General features: G+C 44.2%; 1 protein-coding gene across 5 annotated transcripts; it reads right to left on the minus strand.

The window, feature by feature from the left end:
- Positions 1-372: 372 nt before the first annotated feature.
- On the minus strand, positions 373-22,424 carry LOC129824883 (serine/threonine-protein phosphatase 4 regulatory subunit 3-like). Of its 5 annotated transcripts, XM_055884427.1 has the most exons (16): positions 21,399-22,424; positions 20,568-20,623; positions 20,263-20,361; positions 19,306-19,929; positions 16,519-16,596; positions 12,593-12,709; positions 12,208-12,324; positions 8,612-8,743; positions 8,103-8,205; positions 7,464-7,622; positions 6,960-7,129; positions 6,640-6,782; positions 6,008-6,222; positions 5,526-5,722; positions 5,253-5,286; positions 373-1,582 (listed from the first exon to the last, which is right to left on the minus strand). In XM_055884427.1, the coding sequence occupies exons 1-16, from the start codon at positions 21,547-21,549 to the stop codon at positions 1,557-1,559; spliced, it is 2,421 nt and encodes an 806-aa protein (XP_055740402.1). In that variant the 5' UTR covers positions 21,550-22,424; the 3' UTR covers positions 373-1,556. The 5 variants fall into 5 exon arrangements, with proteins under 5 accessions (XP_055740402.1, XP_055740400.1, XP_055740399.1 ...); XM_055884425.1 differs by lacking the exon at positions 5,253-5,286 and having other exon boundaries at positions 21,408-22,424; XM_055884424.1 differs by lacking the exon at positions 5,253-5,286 and having other exon boundaries at positions 6,640-6,779.
- Between the last annotated feature and the right edge of the window lie 188 nt (positions 22,425-22,612).

The raw sequence follows: 22,612 nt of genomic DNA on the forward strand, positions 1-22,612 counted from the left end.
AACAACTGAGGTTCACCCTTGTAAAAAGATAGAACAAGTGAACTGACCTCATTATCAAGTCAAACCATTACAAAAATGCTAAAAATGGGTTCATGAATCATAAAAACGTCCCATTCACAATAAAACATTCTACTAGACCTTTCAACATCCCAAAAAATGAAAAATGTAAAGTGAAAAATCAGCTCGCGAACATTGAAAAACATTTGCCTTGTCTCAAATCTGCTTGCGTCGTCTTGCCGATTCTGACGGTCATTGTCACGCCACTATAGGAGCAGGCAAGACAGCACAAACAGAACTGGGAACCAGGCTACAGCAACATAGCAGTGCAGAGAACACAATTTCAGTCTCGCCAGCACAAAAGGTAGGACATCATACAGCAAGATCATTTTTAATGGTCCCAAATATTTCTGAACAACAACGTTAAAGAAAACGGAAAAAAAATGTGAAGATATGATAAAAATCGATCACATCTAGAATTCCACTCAATCTTTAATCAAGACAGGATTACAAATTATTTCCCCAAAAAATCTGCAGTTTCAAAGGGGCAAAAAAAAAAAAAGGGTAAAACTAGCTCGACCTACTGCGGTCTTTAAAAACCTGTTCAGGTGAGACTGAAAAGTTCCTGAACATGTAAAGGCAGGTCTCTGTTGTCATTTACAAAAACAGAAGAGCGAGAGAGTGATTAAAAAGGGGGGGGGGGAATTAACAGCTGGCTTTTCTCTATTGAGGAAGAACTTCCGCTGAGCGACGACGACAGCACTGATGACATCATCATCAAAATGAAAAACAACGACAGCGATTTCGCCCCGTCGGTCTGCAGTCTCCCGTCTGGTCCTAGAAACTAGCATCTTTTTTTTTTAAACAACATTAAAAAAATTCAAAAAATGAGAATGGGGGGGGAGAAGTGGAGGGAGAAGAGAGAAATTAACAGAAGTGGGTGGAGAAGTCAGTGTAGGGGGTGAGTGGTTCTGCATCTGATTGGTCAGCCCCATTGGAGGGGGGGGGGGGGGGGGGGTCGCTGTGATGTCCTTCCCTGAGTGGGGGGGTTTGGGGTGGGGCAGTGGGTCATGGTCCGAGCACGCAAGCTCTTTGTGGTTTAAATCTGTGTGTGTGGATGAATGTGTGTATTTATGTGGTCATTTCCCGCTGTATTTTAGCTTTGTTGGATTACAAATCGTCAGTCTGCCCCGTTTATCTGACGCCGTTATCGGTAATAGTCTTCTCTCTCCGCCTTTCTCTTTTCAGTTCGTTCGCTCCTAGCTCTGCAGCCTCCCGATTGGCACTTGTATATTGGGATTAGTTCGAGGAGATGCGTTCCCATCCATAGCCCACTCCTTAACAGAAGCACCCATGGAAAACCAAGGGGGGGGGGTTCATTTATTTGTTTTAACAGTTTGAGCAGATTTTGTTCCATCCGGTGTTGAGTCTATCGTGGGATCGGTGGAAAGTAGTCATTGACAATTGATTTTTATTAGGAGCTAAGCTTGGACTTCTTGGACAAGGGCGGAGTCTCTTCTTTACTCTCGCCACCCACATCCTCTTCGTCTTCTTCGTCGTCATCGGGGTAGTCCACCAGCCCCACCTAAGAAAGAGTGAGAGAGAGCGAAAGTGGGGGCGGGGTCATTCATGTATTCAGATCTGATTTCGATTATATTTCTTACAGAAAACAACTACTTAACTCTTTACTATAACAGAGCTCTAAAAAACTTAAGGCCTGGACGCTACTGTCTTGGGGCCCCCAAACTGATATCTGATTCTCATCAGAATCAGCCCCTTAAGAGGACTTCAATTACTTTTCAGCCATTGAAATCCTTGAGTGAAAACCTATACACACACACACAGGTTCAAAAGTTTGGGTTCACTTAGAAATGACCTTGTTCTTTTAAAGAAAAGCTATTTTTTTGTCCATTTAAAAATAGTCAACTTGATCAGAATAGTTATTTATAACATTAACGACATCTACACTGTATTTGTGATCAATTATTTTTATGGACATTTTTTCTCTCTTTCAAAAACAAGGACATTTCTAAGTGACCCGAAACTTTGTACGGTAGTGTATGTGTAAACACACACACACACACACATATATATATAACTCCTCAAAAAAAGAAACGTCCTCTCACTGTCAACTGCATTGATTTTCAGCAAACTTAACATGTGTAAATATTTGTATGAACATAACAAGATTCAACAACTGGAGACATAAACTGAACAAGTTCCACAGACATGTGACTAACAGAAATGGAATTATGTGTCCCTAAACAAATGGGGGGGTCAAAATCAAAAGTAACAGTCAGTATCTGGTGTGGCCACCAGCTGTATTTTGTACTGCTGTGCATCTCCTCCTCGTGGACTGCATAAGATAAGCCAGTTCTTGCTGTGAGATGTTACCCCACTCTTCCACAAAGGCACTTGCAAGTTCCCGGACATTTCTGGGGGTAATGGCCCTAGCCCTCGCCCTCCGATCCAACAGGTCCCAGACCTGCTCAATGGGATTGAGATCCGGGCTCTTTGCTGGCCATGGCAGAACACTGACATTCCATTGCAGAAAATCACGCACAGAACGAGCAGTATGGCTGGTGGCATTGTCATGCTAGAGGATCATGTTAGGATGAGCCTGCAGGAAGGGTACCACATGAGGGAGGATGTCTTACCTGTAACGCACAGCGTTAAAATTGCCTGCAATGACAACAAGCTCAGTCCGATGATGCTGTGACACACCGCCCCCAGACCATGACGGACCCTCCACCTCGATCCGGAGTACAGGCTTCAGTGTAACGCTCATTCCTTGGACGATAAACGCATATCCGAACATCACCCCTGGTGAGACAAAACCGCGACTCGTCAGTGGAGAGCACTTTTTGCCAGTCCTGTCTGGTCCAGCGATGGTGGGTTTGTACCCATAGGCGACGTTGTTGCCGGTGATGTCTGGTGAGGACCTGCCTTACAACAGGCCTACAAGCCCTCAGTCCAGCCTCTCTCAGCCTACTGCGTACAGTCTGAGCACTGATGGAGGGATTGTACGTTCCTGGTGTAACTCGGGCAGTTGTTGCCATCCTGTACCTGTCCCGCAGGTGTGATGTTCGGATGTACCGATCCTGTTCGGATGTACCGATCCTGCAGGTGTTGTTACACGTGGTCTGCCACTGCGAGGACGATCATCTGTCCGTCCTGTCTCCCTGTAGCGCTGTCTTAGGCGTCTCAGTACAGACATCGCAATTTATTGCCCTGGCCACATCTGCAGTCCTTATGCTTCCTTGCAGCATGCCCAAGGCACGTTCACGCAGATGAGCAGTGTCCCTGGGCAACTTTCTTTTGGTGTTTTTCAGTCAGTAGAAAGGCCTCTTTAGTGTCCTACATTTCATAACTGTGACCTTAATTGCCTACCGTCTGTAAGCTGTTAGTGTCTTAACGACCATTCCACAGGTGCATGTTCATTAATTGTTTGTGGTTCATTGAACAAGCATGGGAAACAGTGTTTAAACTCTTTATAATGAAGATCTGTGAAGTTATTTGCAATTTTTACGAAATATTTTTGATTGACAGGGTCCTGAAAAAGGGACGTTTCTTTTTTTGCTGAGTTTAAATATAAACACACACACACAGTATATACACATAGGGCCATCAGAAAGTATTCATACCCATTGACTTATTCCCCCAAAAATTGCGTCACAGCCTGAATTCAAAATGTTAAAATCTTAGCATTGAATTTCAAGCTGATTTAAGTCAAAACTGTAACTAGCCCACTAAGGAACATTCAAAGTCATCTTGGTAAGCAAATCCAGTGTATATTTGGCCTTGTGTTTTAGGTTATTGTCCTTCTGAAAGGTGAATTTGTCTTCCAGTGTCTGTTGGAAAGCAGACTGAACCAGGTTTTCCTCTATGATTTTGCCTGTGCTTACCTCTATTCCGTTAATTTTTATCCCAAAAACTCCCTAGTCCTTGCCGATGACAAGCATACACATAACATGAAGACACCACTACGCTTGACAATATGAAGAGTGGTACTCAGTAATGTGTTGTTTGATTTGCCCCAAACATAACACTTTGTATTCAGGACAAAGTTAAAATCTGCACTTTTTTTTTTTGCAGTTTTACTTTAGGTCCTTATTGTTAACTTCTTATGGCTGCAGGGGCAGTATTGAGTAGCTTGGATGAAAGGTGCCCAGAGTAAACGGCCCGCTCCTCATTCCCAGTTACTAATATATGCATATTATTATTAGTATTGGATAGAAAACACCCTGACGTTTCTAAAACTGCTTGAATTATGTCTGTGAGTATAACAGAACTCATTTGGCAGGCAAAAACCTGAGGAAAAATCCAAACAGGAAGTGGAAATTCTGAGGCTGGTCGAGTTTCAACCAAGATCCCATTGAAATCACAGCGAGATATGAATGAGTATTCACTTCCTACGGCTTCCACTAGATGTCAACAGTCTGTAGAACTTTGTCTGATGACTAATGTGAACGGGGGCCAAAGGAGACAGGAATGAGTCACCACTGCCATGAGGTGAACATTCTTTGACCACGCGCGTTCACGTGAGAGGCAGCTCCGTTCCATCGCTCATCTGAAGTCAATGTAATTCTCCGGTTGGAACGTTATTCAAGATATATGTTAACAGGATACACGTTTTGAAATATTTTTCTTCTGTACAGGCTTCCTTCTTTTCACTCTGTCATTTAGGTAAGTATTGTGGAGTAACTACAATGTTGATCCATTCTCAGCTCTCTCCTATCACAGACATTAAACTCTAACTGTTTAAAAGGATCTCAAGTATGATCAAAGGAAACAGGATTCACCTGAGCTCAATTTTAAGGGTCTGAAAAATTATGTAAATACATTTTTTTTAAAGCAAAACTGTTTTTGCTTTGTCATTATGGGGTATTGTGTGTAAATTGATGATACATTTGTTTTGATCCATTTTAGAATAGGGCTGTACGTAACAAAATGTTTCAAAAGTCAAGGGGTCTGAATACTTTCCGAATGCACCGTCCACATACATGTGGACATCCCTTCAAATTAGCGGATTCGGCTATTTCAGCCACAACTGTTGCTGACAGGTGGATAAAATCGAGCACACCGCCATGCAATCTCCATAGACAAACACTGGCAGTAGAATTGTTACGTAACACAATGTCACAGATGTCTCAAGTTCAGAGGGAGCGTGCGATTGGGGTAAATTGACTTCTACTGGTTTTTCATTTGCAAATGTTAAAAGTTAATGGTTGTTAGCAGTGGTTCGGTAAACAAACCCAAAGTGTGGATTGCAGTCTGTCCTTCTCCGGACTGATTTCAAGGTAAGGAAACAAAATACGTAAATTTTATACTTTGGGTAAACGATCCCTGTGTTTTTGTAAGACCTAAACTCCGACCCCCAAACAATCATCCCATTCTTAGGCACAGAATGAAATAAACAGACAAACGAGAACTGTCCAATAACTAATTCACATTTGAAATGTTCTCCGTTGTGCCCTAATGAACACAACCCAGGTCCCCGTGGAGACTAGTCGGGTGCTACTACCCACCTTTGTGGTGACTGTGGCTGCTGTCGGGGGCGAGCCCTTGGCCCCTGACCCAGGCGAGCCGGGGCGCAGCGATGCGGGCGGGCTGGACAGGCTGGTCTTGGTGGTGGAGCCGGAGAAGGAGAGTTTGAAGCTGGGGCTCTGGCGGCCTGACAGACTACTGGACTTGCCCAGGACTTCCTTGTCATCGGAGTCTTTCACTGTGGGACAGAAAGACAGAGATCCAGACAGTTGTGGACTGTCAGTTTTACTTTTTTCTAAAGACGCAAGACAACTTATTTTTTTCTCTGTACAGAGTATATCAGCATCCTTCAAATGCACTTCACTTCATTTCCACAGAGCACCGAAAAAAAGTACAAGTACAAAAAGCATAAATTCCAAACCAAAACAAGCGCATCTAAACTCCCCTTAAAAAACAGCACTTCAACATATGTATTTGACCCAGTTCGTGTCAGTAATCCATGCGTTCTTTCCCTGCGACCTACGTTTCTTCCTTTCCATGAACTTGCTGATGGGGTCCATGAGGTCTTCATTCTCGGCGGTGCCACCGCTCGCTTTGGTGATCTTGTTGTCCGAGGGGGGCACCACCGCCTCGCAGTCCTCAAGCTCTTCCTCGTCCGCGTTGAACCACATCTCCTCATCGTCGTCCAGCGTTCGCGCATCACGCCGGAACCGGTGGTTCCTCAGGATCGACCGCATGCTGTGTGAGGAGAGGTGGCAAACCGTTCAACTTGAGCATGACTGTAGAGCTGAGTTACAGACACAAAAGGGATAGCAAATTGATGGAAACTCGTGGATTCCAAATGTACAAAAAATGGACAATCATGCATAAAGCCAATCAGCTTGAGTCGAGCCAAAAGAAGCCCGCATCACTAGCAAATTGGATTCGTTTAAAACCAAAGACAACAACCCACTCATCCTGGAGCTAATGGCAGCCATTCCAGACCTACAGCTAGAATGCCCACTACCAACCCCAAACATCACTAGCAGAACATGTATTTCATCTATCCATCCAACCCTCCCACCACCCTTCCCTCTCAGTCTTAGAGTGGCATCTCTCATCCCAGAGGTGCAATGGACACGCGACAATAAACAAACACAAAAACAATATATGAACCTGTCCAGTTTGGGGTTGTCCTGCCTCTCCCTCTGCTGTTCATACCGCAGCTTCAGCCCTTTGAAGGTTTGCACGTAGTCCACATCCTCCAGGGCCTTCCAGTAGTTCTCCACTATGTGGGCCGTCAGGGACTTCACATCCTCCTGGGGAGAACGGTAGTGTATAGAGGAGGAAAGGGAAGAGAGAGAGAGAGAGAGGAAGACCATACCATTCTTGCTCAGCTTTTCCTCTGTCTAAGCAGGTGTGATATTGGTCAAAAATTGTACAAGAAAAGCTCAAACACAAAACACAGGAGACATTGGAAGCGAAGAAATGCTCACCACGCGGACATATTCAAACATCTCGATGATGGCGGAATTCATGAGGTTGTAGCGGGCGCCGTTGCTGAGGAAGGCCTTGACCACCGGCTCAAACAGGAAGTTCTTCATGATGTAGCGGTTGTAGAACTCGTCCTTCAGCCCGATGATCCGCCGCATGAAGCGCAGTGCGCCTGGAGGAGAGTTTCACACACACGTTCGACTTTTCCGGCGCGATCAAGTTGATACAGAAACAATGTTCCCGACCAACGCGTACAGTGTGCAGACATTACAGTTCTGCCCTGAGTGTCAGCACAGAGAGAGACACTCAGCAAATGTGTGTGTGATATTCGAAAAGTGCGTTGGGGGAAATCAGAGAGAAAAGGACAGGAGATGGCGTTTTTAAAGGTCTAGAGTGTGGTGGTGATGCAGAAAGATACAACACAGGCTTGGTGAGGATATAGTGACAATGTGGGCCCGGGTTATTGGCGAGCTGAACGTTATGTCGTGTGTGTATAGAGTACTCACAGAGGGCCAGGAAGGCGTGCTGTGAGGCAGTGAGCACCAGCACCCTACGGAGGATGTCCTTGTTGATGATGTAGTTCTTGATGTGGTAGGTGTGGTGCTCCACGCAGAACGTCAGCAGCTCCAGGATCAGCGCCAGCAGCTGAGACGTCTGGAAGTCATCTGGAGGGGATACAGGGAGGGGATTAACGGTGTGTGTGTGTTCAGAACAATCGTGAAGCACTCGCACAGACATACAGCGGCTCATATGGTGTGCGTGTGTGTGTGTGTGTGTGTGGTGTGTGTGTGTGTGTGTGTGTGTGTGTGTGTGTGTGTGTTCAGAACAATCGTGAAGCACTCACACAGACATACAGCGGCTCATATGGTGTGTGTGTGTATACTTGTGTAAGAGGTCATTCATTCACTCAGAGCACTGACATACAGTGGCTCATCTCAGGTGTGCGTGCATGCGCGTAGGTGTGACAGAACGCTAAATTGTCCCTGGTCGCATCAGACACTGTGTATACAACTTTAAGTGAGTGTGTCAGTCATCCTGCCAATAACAGGGCACTCACACACATATCTTATACTGTATTTCTGGTTTATTTGGAAGCAGGTAAAACATTGTTTCTCTGCACACACACAGGGGACCGATGAACACACCTCTACTGGGTTTGTCATCCGTGGTGTTGGCCAGCAGAGGAGCAGAGAGGACGTGCATGCAGTGCTTGTAGAAGAAGCTCAGGAACTCGGTCTTCTCCGTTTTCTGCAGGAGGAGAGTCAAACCATGAGCTGCAAACACTCCAAGTGAAAAGAGTTTCACCGAAACACACATGACCTGATGGAAGTGCCTAGGGAGTAACTTGGGTTGGGTGTCCACTCTACCAAGTGATCTCCTTAGTTGCAAATGATGGCATGCAGCGAAATCTCTGTGCGAAGCCCTAGGTGTGGTGCCGATTCACAAAACAGTAGCGGAGCCTGTAGGAAGTATGTCTGGTGGGATTTAAATCCTGCCCAAGGACTAGGAGCTAAGGGTCAATTCGAATTCCAGCCACTCTCTCAGGGGGGGTGAGAGGGCAGTGTTAGACTTACATTGGCCATGACCAGCATGTTATCAGCGTGAAAGGGGTAAAGGAAAAGGTCAGAGGTAAGAAGCGAGCCGCTCTACTCACATTGGCGGTGGCCATCATGTTTTCAGGATCCACCAGGGTGCGTAGCAGACCCATCAGCTGCACGGCGCCGCCCAGCTCCGGGTCCGAGTCACAGATCATGTGCTCGATGATCAGGTTGATCAGCAGGATGTCCTGGGAGAGACACGAAGGGACCATTGGTGGGGGAAATGTAAAAATGACTGAAGATCAGAGTCTAGAAGAAAATTCACCACTAGCATTCAAAACACATAGGCGACTCGTAGGAAGACACCCCGGACGGCATGAAAATTTGTGGACTACCCTTTGTTGCTGGGTAGTTTGCCTGGCTGGCTGGTTTGAAAAGCATGCTCTTATGTCCAGAATTCCAAACTGAATGAATATGGTACTTTAAACCTCAAAACTTCTTAGCTAGACTCTAAGGTGAAGACTGTTCATGAGGGCTAACATCTGTGTGAGACGTCAAAGGTAAAACCACAAAATTGCCATCATTGTCTCATTAAAAACAACGACATCCGACATGAAAGCAGATATAATTAAATGGAAAAATCCCCATCAAACGTACATGCGGAACAAACCTCTAGAATGGCATGGCTCCCAAAAGTTAATACTTATTTTCAGTAGTACCAATTACCCCACCGAAAAACACTTAAAAAAAATACTCTGCCATAAGAGACTTCATAAAACTCAGAATAAATAGGAAAGTTTTACATGTCCCTAAATCTGAGGGCGATTTTAACCTTATAGATTTAAAATTCTAAAAAACTCACCACCCAAGGCTTTTACTTGCGTCATATTGTTAAATGCACGAAAGAGGAACAATGGGTACATATTGAATATGTGCATGCTCATCCCCAGAATCTTTTCACGTGTTTGTTTTCAAAGGATGGAGCTAAGAACACGAACAACTTTATTGTTTAGGAAATTAAATGGATTCTACAAGAACCAATATCACTCCCTAAAAACACACCCCTTCGGAACTATATCTGGATAGCTTTTCAGAATTCACAGACAAATTGCATTCTCTCAACCATCTTCATGAGGAATGCTTGAAGGAGTTCCCACATATTCTGAGCACTTGTTGGCTGCTTTTCCTTCACTCTGCAGTCCAAAACATCCCAAACCATCTCAATTAGGTTGAGGTCAGGTGATAGTGGAGGCCAGGTCATCTGATTCAGCACTCCATCACTCTCCTTGGTCAAATAACCCTTACAGTCTGGAGGTGTGCTTTGGGTCATTGACCTGATGAAAAACAAATGACAGTTCCACTAAGCGCAAACCAGATGGGATGGCGTATCAATGCAGAATGCTGTGGTAGCCATGCTGGTTAAGCATACCTTGAATTCTAAATAAATCACTGACAGTGTCACCAGCAAAGTACCCTCACACCACATCCATGCTTCACTGTGGGAACTACACATGCGGAGATCATCCGTTCACCTACTCTGCGTCTCACAAAGACACAGCGGTTGGAACCAAAAATCACAAATTTGGACTCATCAGACCAAAAAGACAGATTTCCATCCGTCTAATGTCCATTGCTCGTGTTTCTTGGCCCAAGCAAGTTTCTTATTATTAGTGTCCTTTAGTAGTGGTTTCTTTGTAGCAATTCGACCATGAAGGCTTGATTCACGTAGTCTCCTCTGAACAGTTGATATTGAGATATGTGGGTGGCAGGTAGCCTAGTGGTTAGAGCGTTGGGCCAGTAACCGAAAAGTTGATGGATCGAATCCCGAGCTGACAAGGTAAAAATCTGTTGTTCTGCCCCTGAACAAGGCAGTTAACCCACTGTTCCCCAGTAGGCTGTCATTGTAAATAAGAATGTGTTCTTAACTGACTTGACTAGTTGAATAAAAAGTTAAATTGAAAGAAAAAAATGCAATAAGCAATCAGCAATCTGATGTGCAGTTAACTAATGAACTTATCCTCTGCAACAGAGGTAACTGTAGGTATTCCTGTCCTGTGCCGGTCCTCATGAGAGCCAGCTTCGTCATAGCGCTTGACGGTTTTGCGATTTGCGACTGCGCTTGAAGTTTTCAGGTTTGACTGTCCTTCATGTCTTAAAGCAAAGTTTCGCTTTGCTTATTTGAGCTGTTCTTGCCATAATATGGACTTGGGTCTTTTACCAAATAGGGCTATCTTCTGTATACCATGTCGCAACACAACTGATTGGCTCAAACGATGAAGAAAATAAATTCCACAAAATATACTTTTTAACTGAAATGCTAAGATGGCCCTCCCAAAGATTTCAATGGCAGAAAGGTCCTTTCGTGTTTATAAAATTAAAAAAAGGAGTGCAAGAAGTTCTCTTTTCTCAGATGGTCATGTGATTGTTCTGTCAATAACTCCGAGCCACACTGTTCTAAAACCAGGTAGGGTTGTCAGATTGCGAAACTCAGATTGCGATACTCAAAAAGGTTTCTTGGCAAAGAAACAAAACATGAAGCAGACAACATTTCAGAGGAATACAATCCTAATGTTGAAAATAAGACGCCTTACGTCGTCACCCAGAATCACATTTGTTTATTTTCCAAGCTATAGGTACATTACATTTGACATCAAGCAGTTATTTTTTTGAAAGGACCAAAGCGTTTAGTTTGCTTTGTGTTTTCCTATGGAAAGGTCAAGTATTGTGGCACCTACATTAAGCCCTGTCACGCTCCGCTCCTCAGGCTTGGCGACATACAGTCAGACTGCAACGCCTCCAAGGGCAGAAGCCAGATGTTCTATAGAAACTGCTTAAATTACCATACGGTAGGACCTCAGAGATATGAACACTTTGGGAATGGAGGTAGATCCCTGATCAGAACACTGAAATATTTAACTTAAAAATCCACTTACCTTTATAATACATATTGATTGCATGTTTACATACATTTTAATTTAGGCCTAGATGAATACTGTAAATGTCTGATGTGCTTTAGCACACACAAGCAGCATTTACATTCAGGGCCTAAAATGTACCTTTTGTTTCACAAGCCACTGTGGCAGGTAGATTATAAAATCTACCAGACACTCAGATTTTTTTTACCAGCTAAAATGTTAAAATATCTCCCTATAATTAAACCAACAAAACTGATGAGCATGCTCTGTGATGTATCTAAAACAATAACATGCATTTCTAGTAATAAGTAAATGTGCTATATTATTTAATTACATTTTTTGTTTCTTTGAACCAAAATATCAGAGACAAAAATGTTCACCCGTCCCTTTAAGTGAGCGAGGTTACCATGGTAAAAGACCCGTTTGTGCCTGTGAGATTGCAGTGCGCGATGGGATAGGCTATATAGGATTCGTAGTTCTTTGACGGAGATTAATTTACCAGCGATGAAACAAAAAACTGCACTCATCATCAAAATACTTTGAAAACAGCTCCTGTAGCATATATTTCATGATAAATGCGATCATACTTGACTGTGTGACCACTGTGTGACCAATGTGGCTGGTGAAAAAGACATCTTACCTGCCAAAATATGTCTGTCTTTAGCCTACAGAAGTCCGTTTGTTTTGTTGCATTTAATATATGTCCCATGTCCATAGTCTAAAACTCAGATTCCTATCTCTGTTGTGCTACTGCCTATGGGAGGGATGCAGCAGGTATAGGTGAGCGCTGTACTCACGTCGTCATTCTGCTGGGACTCCTGCATGATAAACTCTCGTACCATAGAGGGGTTGCACTCCACCAGGTAGGAGAAGATATCGGTGGCCGCGCCGCGCACCTGCACATCATCCATCCCCTGATGGCACGCACGCACACACACACACGACATCAGTCGCAGAAGAGAACGGAATCGAATACGAAGAATAACATCGTAAAAGACAGCTAAGAAATACAAAGCAGTGAGTTTGAGTACAATATTCCATCCATGTAGATCTTAAATAACTGTGTAGGTAATTGGTAGAAGCAATAAGGTCCACCTTGCCCTCAAATAGGCTAGGTGGAATTTACACACGTGCCTAGGGGTTATGAGGCAGGGGCTAGGGCTTGTGTGTGTGGGCACTCACCAGTATAACCTCGAGTGCAGGGAGAATTCCCATGTTTGACAGAGTCTTGAAGAAGGTGTCTCTGTTTTGAGGTTGTAACGTTTGTGAGAAGGCGCAGAACTCCTTTAGGAAGTTCACCTGCGGGGGAAACAATGCTTTGTGTTAGTCATTGGCTAACTAACTGGGCGCCCGAGTGGCGCAGCGGTCTACTGTATCTCAGTGCTAGAGACGTCACTACAGACACTCTGGTTCCAATCCAGGCTGTATCACTGCGTTCATCCACCTCTGGCCTGCTCGCCTCCCTACCACTGAGGAAGTACAGTTCCCGCTCAGCCCAGTCAAAACTGTTCGCTGCTCTGGCACCCCAATGGTGGAACAAACTCCCTCACGACGCCAGGACAGCGGAGTCAATCACCACCTTCCGGAGACACCTGAAACCCCACCTCTTCAAGGAATACCTAGGATAGGATAAAGCAATCCTTCTGCCCCCCCCCCCCCCCCTTAAAAGATTTAGATGCACTATTGTAAAGTGGCTGTTCCACTGGATGTCATTAGGTGAATGCACCAATTTGTAAGTCGCTCTGGATAAGAGCGTCTGCTAAATGACTTAAATGTAAATGTAAAATGTATCACAACCGGCCGTGATTGGGAGTCCCAAAGGGCGGTGCACAATTGGCCCAGCGTCGTCCGGGTTTGGCCATTGTAAATAAGAATTCCTTAACCTACTTGCTTAGTTAAATAAAGGTTACATAAAATAGGACAATCCTAAGTAAGACTTTTTGGCATCCTCAATTACTTCATTTGCATGTCTCATTTGCTATGTGCATTTTTTTTATTGTCTAGTGTCTCCAAGCCCAGTTTTGTTTTCGCCCTAGCACTAACACAGCTGATGAAACTTAAGCAGGGGTGTCACTCATTCCACGGACGTCCGAGGGTCTGCTGCTTATTGTTATTTCCTTTCAATTCGTTTCCAATTAAGACCTAGACAGCCAGGTGACGGGAGTTCCTAACAAATCAATCACCTTTAAACTATTGATGAAGTACAAGGGAAAACCTGCCAACACGCCACGGTGCGCGTTTGACACCCCTTAACGAAAGGCTTAATGACGAGTTGACCATTTGAACGAAGTGTGTGCGCGCGCAAAGGGAAAAACAAAACATGTGCCGCAACCCCTTTGGATTCCCAGGACCGGGAAGCGTAACGACGTGCAACTCTCCTTTCGTGAACGATTCGATACGCATCTAGATACCGTGGGCTTTCGATGCAGGAACGATACATTTTACTTTGAAACGATTCGGTTCGATTAGGGGAACCAATTGATGATATTCTGCATGAACCCATTCTTTTTTCCATTTGAAATTAATATCCGCCGCCGATGGGACCTTAGCAGCTGGATCACTTCTCTAATTCCGCGTGTACACTACCCCCACTTTCAAAATCCTAACATCGCTGAGCCTCTCACATTAAATGACAGTCACTCCTGTACTTTTTTTTTGTCTTGTGAACGTAGTGGTGCACACACTATCCCCTCTGGGACAGACGGGGTGTCACAGACACACGACAAGATTCTTCACTTAGTCGTGAGGATTCTCCATACCACCACACTGCCTCACGAACACAAGGACATGTGTTTAGATTTTAAGCTACGTTAACAACGAGTGGTGGCTCAAAGCAGCCTCATAACAGTTCTCAGTCAGAGATTCACAGTTGACACAGAGTTGAAGTTTGTAGGCAACATTTTGAATTGAATAACACTGCAAATTTGACACTTTGGTTAAAGGCAAGTACAAACGCCAGTGGTGGAATGAAAAAGTACACAATTGTCATACTTGGGTAAAAGTAAAGTTACCTTAATAGAAAATGACTCACATAGTCACATAGTAAAATTCTACTTGATTAAAAGTATTTGGTTTAAAATATACTTAAGTATCAAAAGTAAATGTAATTGCTAAAATATACTTAAGTATTACGTATAAATAATAAAAAAATCCTTATATTAAGAAAACAAGACAATTGTGTCTTCTAGTTATTTTTAATTTACGAATAGCCAGGGGCACACTCCAGTATTCAGTATGAAGACATAATTTACAAACAAAGCATGTGTGTTTAGTGAGTCCCCCAGATCAGAGGCAGTAGGGATGACCAGGGAATGTTCTGTTGATAAGTGTGACTTTTACCATTTTCCTGTCCTGCTAAGCATTCAAAATGTAACAAGTACTTTTGGGTGTCAGGGAAAATGTATGTAGTAAAAAGTACAATATTTTTTTAAAGAATGTAGTGAAGTAAAAGTAGTCCAAAATATATATAGTAAAGTACAGATACCCCAAAAATCTACTTTAGTACTTTAAAAGTGTTTTTTACTTAAGTACTTTACATTACTGACAAAGGCATACTTGGTGTCCTGCTTGAGTCTACACATTCTGGGTGAAGCGAAACATCTCCTCACTGGCTTCTTCTCTGGCGAACGCTCAGTGGCCATTGCTGATCACCATTGTCAAAAAGTTTAAGTGCGAGATGCGCAACCCAAGAGCATTGCATATTTTGTGCCGATAAAATAAAACGTATTCATAAAGCCCTTCTTACATCAGCTGATATCTCAAAGTGCTGTTGAGAAACCCAGCCTAAAGCCCCAAACAGCAAGCAATGCAGGTGTAGAAGCACGGTTTGAAATCGGGACGTCTGGGACTGCTCAAAGACAGGATTGGTAGCCCTCAGATTGCGTCTCTGACCTGATCACATTAAACAAGTGTCAGTGACGGCCGCGCGTCTCAAGTTGGCAGCAACATGTGGAATTTGTCTCCGATCTCAAAAACTTGTCTGGGACAGCTAAATCGGGGACAAAAGTGTATAGTGTACTTCCTGCTTAAGCTGCGTGGCCCTCAGTGTGTGTGTGTGTGTGTAGGCACCTGAGCTGAGCCATAGGGCAGGCTGAGCATCTACCACCCCACTATCAGATATGGGCTGGGGGCAATTCTGGCTTTTGTCCCCCCCATAGTCTTTTTCTGAAATCACCATCACCCACTGATTAACTTGACATTTCTACAGATGAAACATTTTGAGAGCTAGTTCTATATCCATATTATATCTTCAGAAATGTAACCAATTAATAAAATGCAACTTTGGATTTTACCTTGTCTTTTATCCCACTCTGACCAATGAATGTGACCATGCACAGCTCACAAAAATGATTGATGGCCTTTATGAAATTACCCTGTTCGTGTAAGAAGAACCAAATGCACTGTTTAAAGCAAAACTACATCTTATGGCGAACCTGAACAATCTAAACACAATCTTAATGATTGAAAACCCCAATCAGCAGATGAATGTGAGATGTGTCCACTCCGGTAGGCTACACAACCCCGGTAAAAAAATATTTTCTACAGCGCATTTGGAAAAGGTACTCGGCAAAAATTACGTTGGTTGTCACTCAAAGAATTAAACCCATGAAACCCATGATTTGACAATGCAAAAGCCATTTCACAAGCATCAATTCTGAAGGTGCCCCGCAGGTGTACAAATAGCCTAGAACAGGGATAGGCCTACCTCTCGTTGGGATGAGCAGCTGTCTCGCGCACCGTGTGCGATGTGCGCATTCTTAACGTTTGAATGGGTTATTTTCTGACTGATGCATGCTTTACATTTGGATGGGATTGGGCTCCCGCAGACCGATGCACTTGCATCTTAAATATTGGAACTGAGGACCGACGAGGACTGACGCAGACCGAGTGAATCGCTACATCCCTAGAAACATAGGTCTAACAAACACTTCTAGGCCTTAGGAAACTTTGCAGTATTTTGTATTATTTCTTACCATTGTTAGCCCAGAAAATCTGAAGTGTTATTACATAAGGCCGGGAAGAAAGACTACAGTGTGTAAGGAAGGTGGTGATATTTGTCAGGTATTAAAAATAAACATTTGTGCCTGCGCTGCTGTCAGGTGGCGTACCAGTTCGTGTCTCTTGTCGTCATCGGTAGCCTCATCCGTGAGCTGTGCAAAGAGGTCTGTCAGGAACTTCTCGTCGTCCTGAGCGAGGGAGGGGAGAGAAGAAAAAAAAAGAAGAGAACATGAAAGATGGACACTGATATACTGCCGATTTTTTTTGTTTTGACTCCCAAATGGCTATGGTATGAAACGGGTAAGCCGATCCTAGAGCTGTGCCTATGAAGGCAACTTCTAGCTGTCGCTTGCGTCACTGCACTATAGTGTTTCATTTCAGACATTTTGGCAGTTGGTCTACTGATGGGCATGGTGAGACAGCTAAACGATTCCCTGGGGTTGTTTCCGTAGACACAAAATGGGAGAAAACATTTTGAAAAACAGGGAGGTACTATCTGTCCTTTGAGAAGTCCTTATGACAGTTTTACCATGTTTCGTTTCAGTCAGACCTTCACATAGTGTGTAGCTGTATCGTGTTAACCAGAGTCTTGTTGTTTAGGGCACACAGCAGATTTTTTTTTTAATGTTTTGTGACAGAAAATTTAAATGTGCATTTTTTTTAAATTGGACATGCCCAACTGCGGCCTTCCTGCTTCAGTCCGTTTTCTTCCATTTGGTGCTTGATGAGCATGAGCTATAGACGGATTGGCTGACAACGTCACAAAAATTATGTGAGCACATCCATGGAGTCGGAGGTCATGCTTTGTTATGATTCTGAATTGTCAAGATGGCTAGCCAAAATGACAAGAAGCTGCCATGTGGGGAATCGTAGGTGACTCGTTTCAGCTACGTAGTTTTATCTTGTTCTTGCTTTGAGGTGTTGACGGATTTTCTGTCAACGTTAATATGGCCAAAAAAAATGCTACCTAGCTAACCAACAACTGAGACAAGTACACATGTTTACGTTTTTACTGAGTTACAGTTCATATGGAAAATCTGTCAATTTAGATGAATTCATTTGGCTCTTAATCTATGGATTTCACATGACTGGGAATACAGATATGCATCTGTTGGTCACAGATACCCAGCGGTAGATAAAGTACACACTTAACATGCTTCAGTATTTTTACACCACTGCAGATACCTTTAAAAAAATACTAAATAGGGCCGTGGATCACAAAACCAGTCAGTATCTGGTGTGACCACCATTTGCCTCATGCAGCACGATCTCCTTCACATAGAGTTGATCAGGCTGTTGATTGTGGCCTGTGAAATGTTGTGCCACTCCTCTTCAATGGCTGTGCAAAGTTGCTGATATTGGCAGGAACTGGAATACATGTCGATCCAGAGCATCCCAAACATGCTCAATAGGTGACCTGTCTGACTATGCATGCCATGGAAGAACTGGGACATTTTCAACTTCCAGGAATTGTGTACAGATCCTTGCGACATGGGGTTGTGCATTATCATGCTGAAACATGAGGTGATGGAGGCGGATGAATGGCACGACAATGGGCCTCAGGATCTCGTCACGGTATCTCTGTGCATTCAAATTGCCATTGATAAAATGCAATTGTGTTCATTGTCCTTAACTTATGCCTGCCCATAGCATAACCCCACAGCCACAATGGGGCACTCTGTTCACAACGTTGACATCAGCAAACCGCTCACTCACACAACGCCATACACATGGTCTGCGGCTGTGAGGCCGGCTGGACATAGTGCCAAATTCTCTGAAACAATGTTGGGGGTGGCTTATGGTAGAGAAATGAACACTCAATTCTCTTGCAACAGCTCTGGCTGATATTCCTGCAGTCAGCATGCCAATTGCACACTCCCTTGAGACATCTGTTACATTGTGTGACAAATCTGCACATTAAAAGTGGCCTTTGTCACCAGCACAAGGTGCACCTGTGTAATGATCATGCTGTTTAATCAGCTTGTTGATATGCCACACCTGTCATGTTTATGTATTATCTAGGCAAAGGAGAAATGCTCACTAACAGGGATGTAAACAAAAGTTGCACAGAAAATGAGAGAAAAGCTATTTGTGCATATGGAACATTTCTGGGATCACTGTTGACAACATGTAAACCAATCTAAACCAACCCAGTCTGTTTTACCCCATTGTTGTGCACACATCAGTTTTGTTTGCGAAACAACCAACCTGTCTAGGTATCCATCACACAACGTAACCAAAGATTTTTTATAAGTAAGCCAAGTTAGACCACGTCTGTTGTTTCCAATGGGAGCAAATGAATCAGTGGGAAGAATAAGCAAGATGGTGGGCAGAGCCAAGATCCTATTGGTGCATTCTTGCATGTATTTGTATATTTCCGTTAGGGAACGCCTACTCTGAAGTGTGCAAGTGCAACAACTCAATTGGCCCTTGCACTCCTAAACAATGCACTTTTTTTTTTGCTTTAAAAGTCTACAAAACTTACTCCACTCTGTTCATAACTAACTAATTCTAGTTTTGGGAACACAAAACTGTATTGAGAAAATGAGCAGAATTTCGTACAAAATAAATTTTCTCCCACTTCCGGCCAATTGGCTTCCTCTAATCACCATATTTGGTGGTGAGTGGAAACGCCAACCCGATGCTTCAGATTTATACATCCGGTGAAACATCTGGCTCATTGTGCCACCTGTGGCTTAACTCACTTACCAAACACTCTCGCGTTTCCATAGAGATGGCTGTGCACAAACACTTTTGGAAAGAAACAGCGCCCCCTGTGTACACTGACGGTAATCCCGTATTTCCCAGTACGATAACGGAACAGTATGAAAATCTGGATACCTCCCAACCTTACTTGCATGTGTATTCTACTATGCTCCCTACGCCCCCGACCTCACCTGCAGCATACCCACAATCTCCACCTTGTTGAAGAAGATGAACGAGTGCAACGTGGAGAGCATGTTCTCCTCGAACACCGACGGCGTGGGCAGCACCATGTCCTGGATGTACTGCACGCGGTACGTCTGGTGGATCTTGGCCCGCAGCTCGGGGTCACCGATAGGGATGACCTCCTTGAAGCGCGCCGTCTTGGTGAGGAAGTCGCGGTGGCGCCGCCGCGGCAACCCGCCCAGCGCAGGGTCATGCTCCAGGCAGCCAATCACATCCATGATGCACTCCTCAGAGAACATGACCTCGAAGAGGGCCGTGCGGTTCAGCAAGAAGATGCCCTTGACGATCTCGTAGAGGTGGTGGAGGCCGTCGGCGTTCTCCAGGTCCTCGCACTGGCGGAAGAGCTCCAGGAGCTTGCGGATGTAGCCCTCGTTCTCCACAGCCAGGGCTAGTTTCTCGCGGCGTAAGGGGGAGGGGAGGGATGAGGCCACGAGCTCGGCGAGCTCCTCAAGGTGGCCCAGCTCGCAGGGAGGGAGTTCGAGGCCAGGGGAGGACATGTCGTCAAAGCGCTCCTCTTCCGACTCGTCCACCAGCTCTTGTGTGATGTCCACTGACGGGTCCTTGCCCTGGACCTGTTGGAGATGGGATGGAGACAGAAGACAAAAATCACATGCACAAACCAATGAGTTATAACAAAACACGAGGGACAGAACAGAGAGACACAAGTCAAAACACAATGCATGAAGAAATGAGTTAAACAAGAACAAGCATGATCCTACTTTTAAACCATACTTTGATTTTCAAAATCTGAGTATCTTGTCACTTTGTCAAGTGAGTGCTAACCTATTTTCCTTCATTATTAGGGGATTTGGGGCCTCTAGCCACAAAACAGAGTTGAGCATGATTCACCTTCAACTTATACACTGAACTTACACACAAACATACAGGAATATAAGGTTACCAACCTGACAGATTTTCTCCCAGATCTCATCGCAGCCGGCCTTCTCCTGGAAGCTGAGGGCCAGGTCATAGTTCTCAGCCTCCGACCACACTATCAATGTGTCCTGAAGGGAAAAGAGAAGGGGGGGGGGACGCTAGCAACGTGTTCATTAGGGCATGCGGTGTCTGAAAACACAAACAGGCGTTTCTTATGTGACCAGTTCCAGGGATTTCCTCCCAGTTTCTTCCATTTGGTGCCTAATAACCATGGCCCAGGTCATAGACCACATTATGCTAGTATTCAAGTGTGTTCCTCAAGCAAGTGACTGACCTGTTGTTTCTGGTAGGCTGTGTTTGGGTTGATTTTCGACTCGAGCAGTAGGGAACCTGAGGGACGAGAAAAAAAACACAGTACGTTATTACACTAACAACAAACGTGCAGTTTCGCAGAATGCACAAAGACTTCGAAAGGGGAGGCAGGTTAATGCAACAACAGGACAGCAGAGGTGCTAAATTGGGAGTTGTGTATCTCAAACCCCTCTTTGGGAGGCTGTGAGGACAGTGTGGTTATCTAATGCCACATTCAAAACAACTGGGACCTGGGAAATCTCAGACTCCTGTGCGTTCAAAACAATTGGGAACTCTGGAAAAAATGTAGTTCCCGTTGCGAAAACTTTATTTGAATGGTCATCCAACTTGGAATCCCAACTCGGGGACTCAGGCCTTTTTCTAGAGCATTATTTTTTTTAGAGTTCAGTTGTTTTGAACGAGGCATAAGTGCAAGGCGATGACACTTCTTGGACTGAGAAAGTTTACAACAGCGTGATGGCTCAATACAACTGGAGGAAAGAGATGGGGGACATTCCATGATCCAGCCTAGCTATGTTTTTTCGTCTTTCAGTGCACATTATGGGGATTCAGGGTTAGTCCCTTGTTTATGATGTCATGGGCTTAATGGACCACCCACTCACTAGATAGCAAGGCTCATTTTTTGACAGTCTAAATAAGAGTACACAAAAACTATCATAATAGTTCACACAAACGATATAGTTTGTTTACTGCTAACTAGTTAGGTATTATCAACAACATGATTCATGAAATGATTAGAACAAAGAGTTTAAACCAATGGTTGTGAGTATTATAGTAGTAACAATACTTATACCTGACTCACCATCGCTCTCCGCTCGCACCAGCAGAGACATGCCTTTCAGCCTCTCCACATAACCGGAGGAGACGTGTCCTGTACCGCGGTCATCCCATTGTCTGTCCTCGTTGAGAGTATAAACTTTGACTCGGCGGCGGGTATCCGTCATCTTGGCAGGTGGTCGTGACCGCTTTCCCCCGCCGATGTATTTACCTTGCGCCGCAACTCTACCGACTGCCTTGTATGAGGATAACTAGATCCACTTTCGCTTTCAAACAGTAGCTAGATTACTTAGGTTTGGCTGTTTGCTAATTGTAACTTCCTACAGATAACTAACCTTAGCTGGCTTCCGCAAAACATGTCTTGCGCAGACTAGAAATGCACGACGCATGATCAACTCGCGCTGTTTAACATAACTTACTAGTTAGGTACGCATTCTCCTCCAGAAACAGTACAATCAGACTAACTAAGTATGACGAGTATGTTTCAATGGTAAACATTCAGCTAAGATCACCTGGCTATATCCTCAGACTTCAGCTACAGTGAGATGATTGTTGTATGCTAGCTACTGTAACTACCGTAGTGGGCTAGATAGCAAGTTAGCTAGTCAGCTAACTGCCGATCTACATTAAACATCTTATGAAAACAGTAAATTGTTAAATAGCGACAAATACTATGCACCCGTTATATTATTGCCCGTTTACAACCAGTGTTGTCCAATGTAGCCCCGGACGTTTCGGATCAGCTGGCTAGGTGTCTCTTGATAATACCGTTAGCTGCTAACGTTAGCTATTTCTTTCCCAAGTGTTCCGCCATGTTCTGGCTCTGGGCCGCCGAGAGACCAGTCTCTCTCCTTACGAGGTATTCTTGCACTCCAAAATTAGGCAGATCAACCAGCTGTAATCGTATAACTCCATCAATGTTATGTTTCACATACTAAGGTTATTTAACATTAATTTCCATCATATTGCATAGATAATTGCCAACTACCCCCCCTGTGTGCGTTCAGCCATCTTGGGTCCATTCAGAAAGTACGGGGTTTCCAGCGCAGCAACAACAGGGCAGCCTGACACATTTTAAAGCAACAGTACAGTTTTTAAAAGATGAAGACAAGAGCCTGAGCATTGTTTTATTTAATTAACTAGACAAGTCAGTAAGAACAAATTCTTATTTTAACATGACGACCCTGGGCCAATTGTAAGCGGCCCTGCACTTTGTGCAAAAGACAAAAT

The sequence above is a fragment of the Salvelinus fontinalis genome, chromosome 27 (assembly GCF_029448725.1).
Source record: "Salvelinus fontinalis isolate EN_2023a chromosome 27, ASM2944872v1, whole genome shotgun sequence".
Taxonomy (NCBI): Eukaryota; Metazoa; Chordata; class Actinopteri; order Salmoniformes; family Salmonidae; genus Salvelinus; species Salvelinus fontinalis.

Bases quoted from the DNA above. Each gene is read 5' to 3' on its own strand.
- LOC129824883 (XM_055884423.1), bottom strand. From the start codon at position 21,549: ATGACGGATACCCGCCGCCGAGTCAAAGTTTATACTCTCAACGAGGAC. The intron at 7,623-8,102 runs GTGTGTTCATCG...TATCCCCTCCAG, and splicing joins GGATGACAAACCCAGTAGAG to ATGACTTCCAGACGTCTCAG. The intron at 6,783-6,959 runs GTGAGCATTTCT...CGTTCTCCCCAG, and splicing joins TGTTTGAATATGTCCGCGTG to GAGGATGTGAAGTCCCTGAC.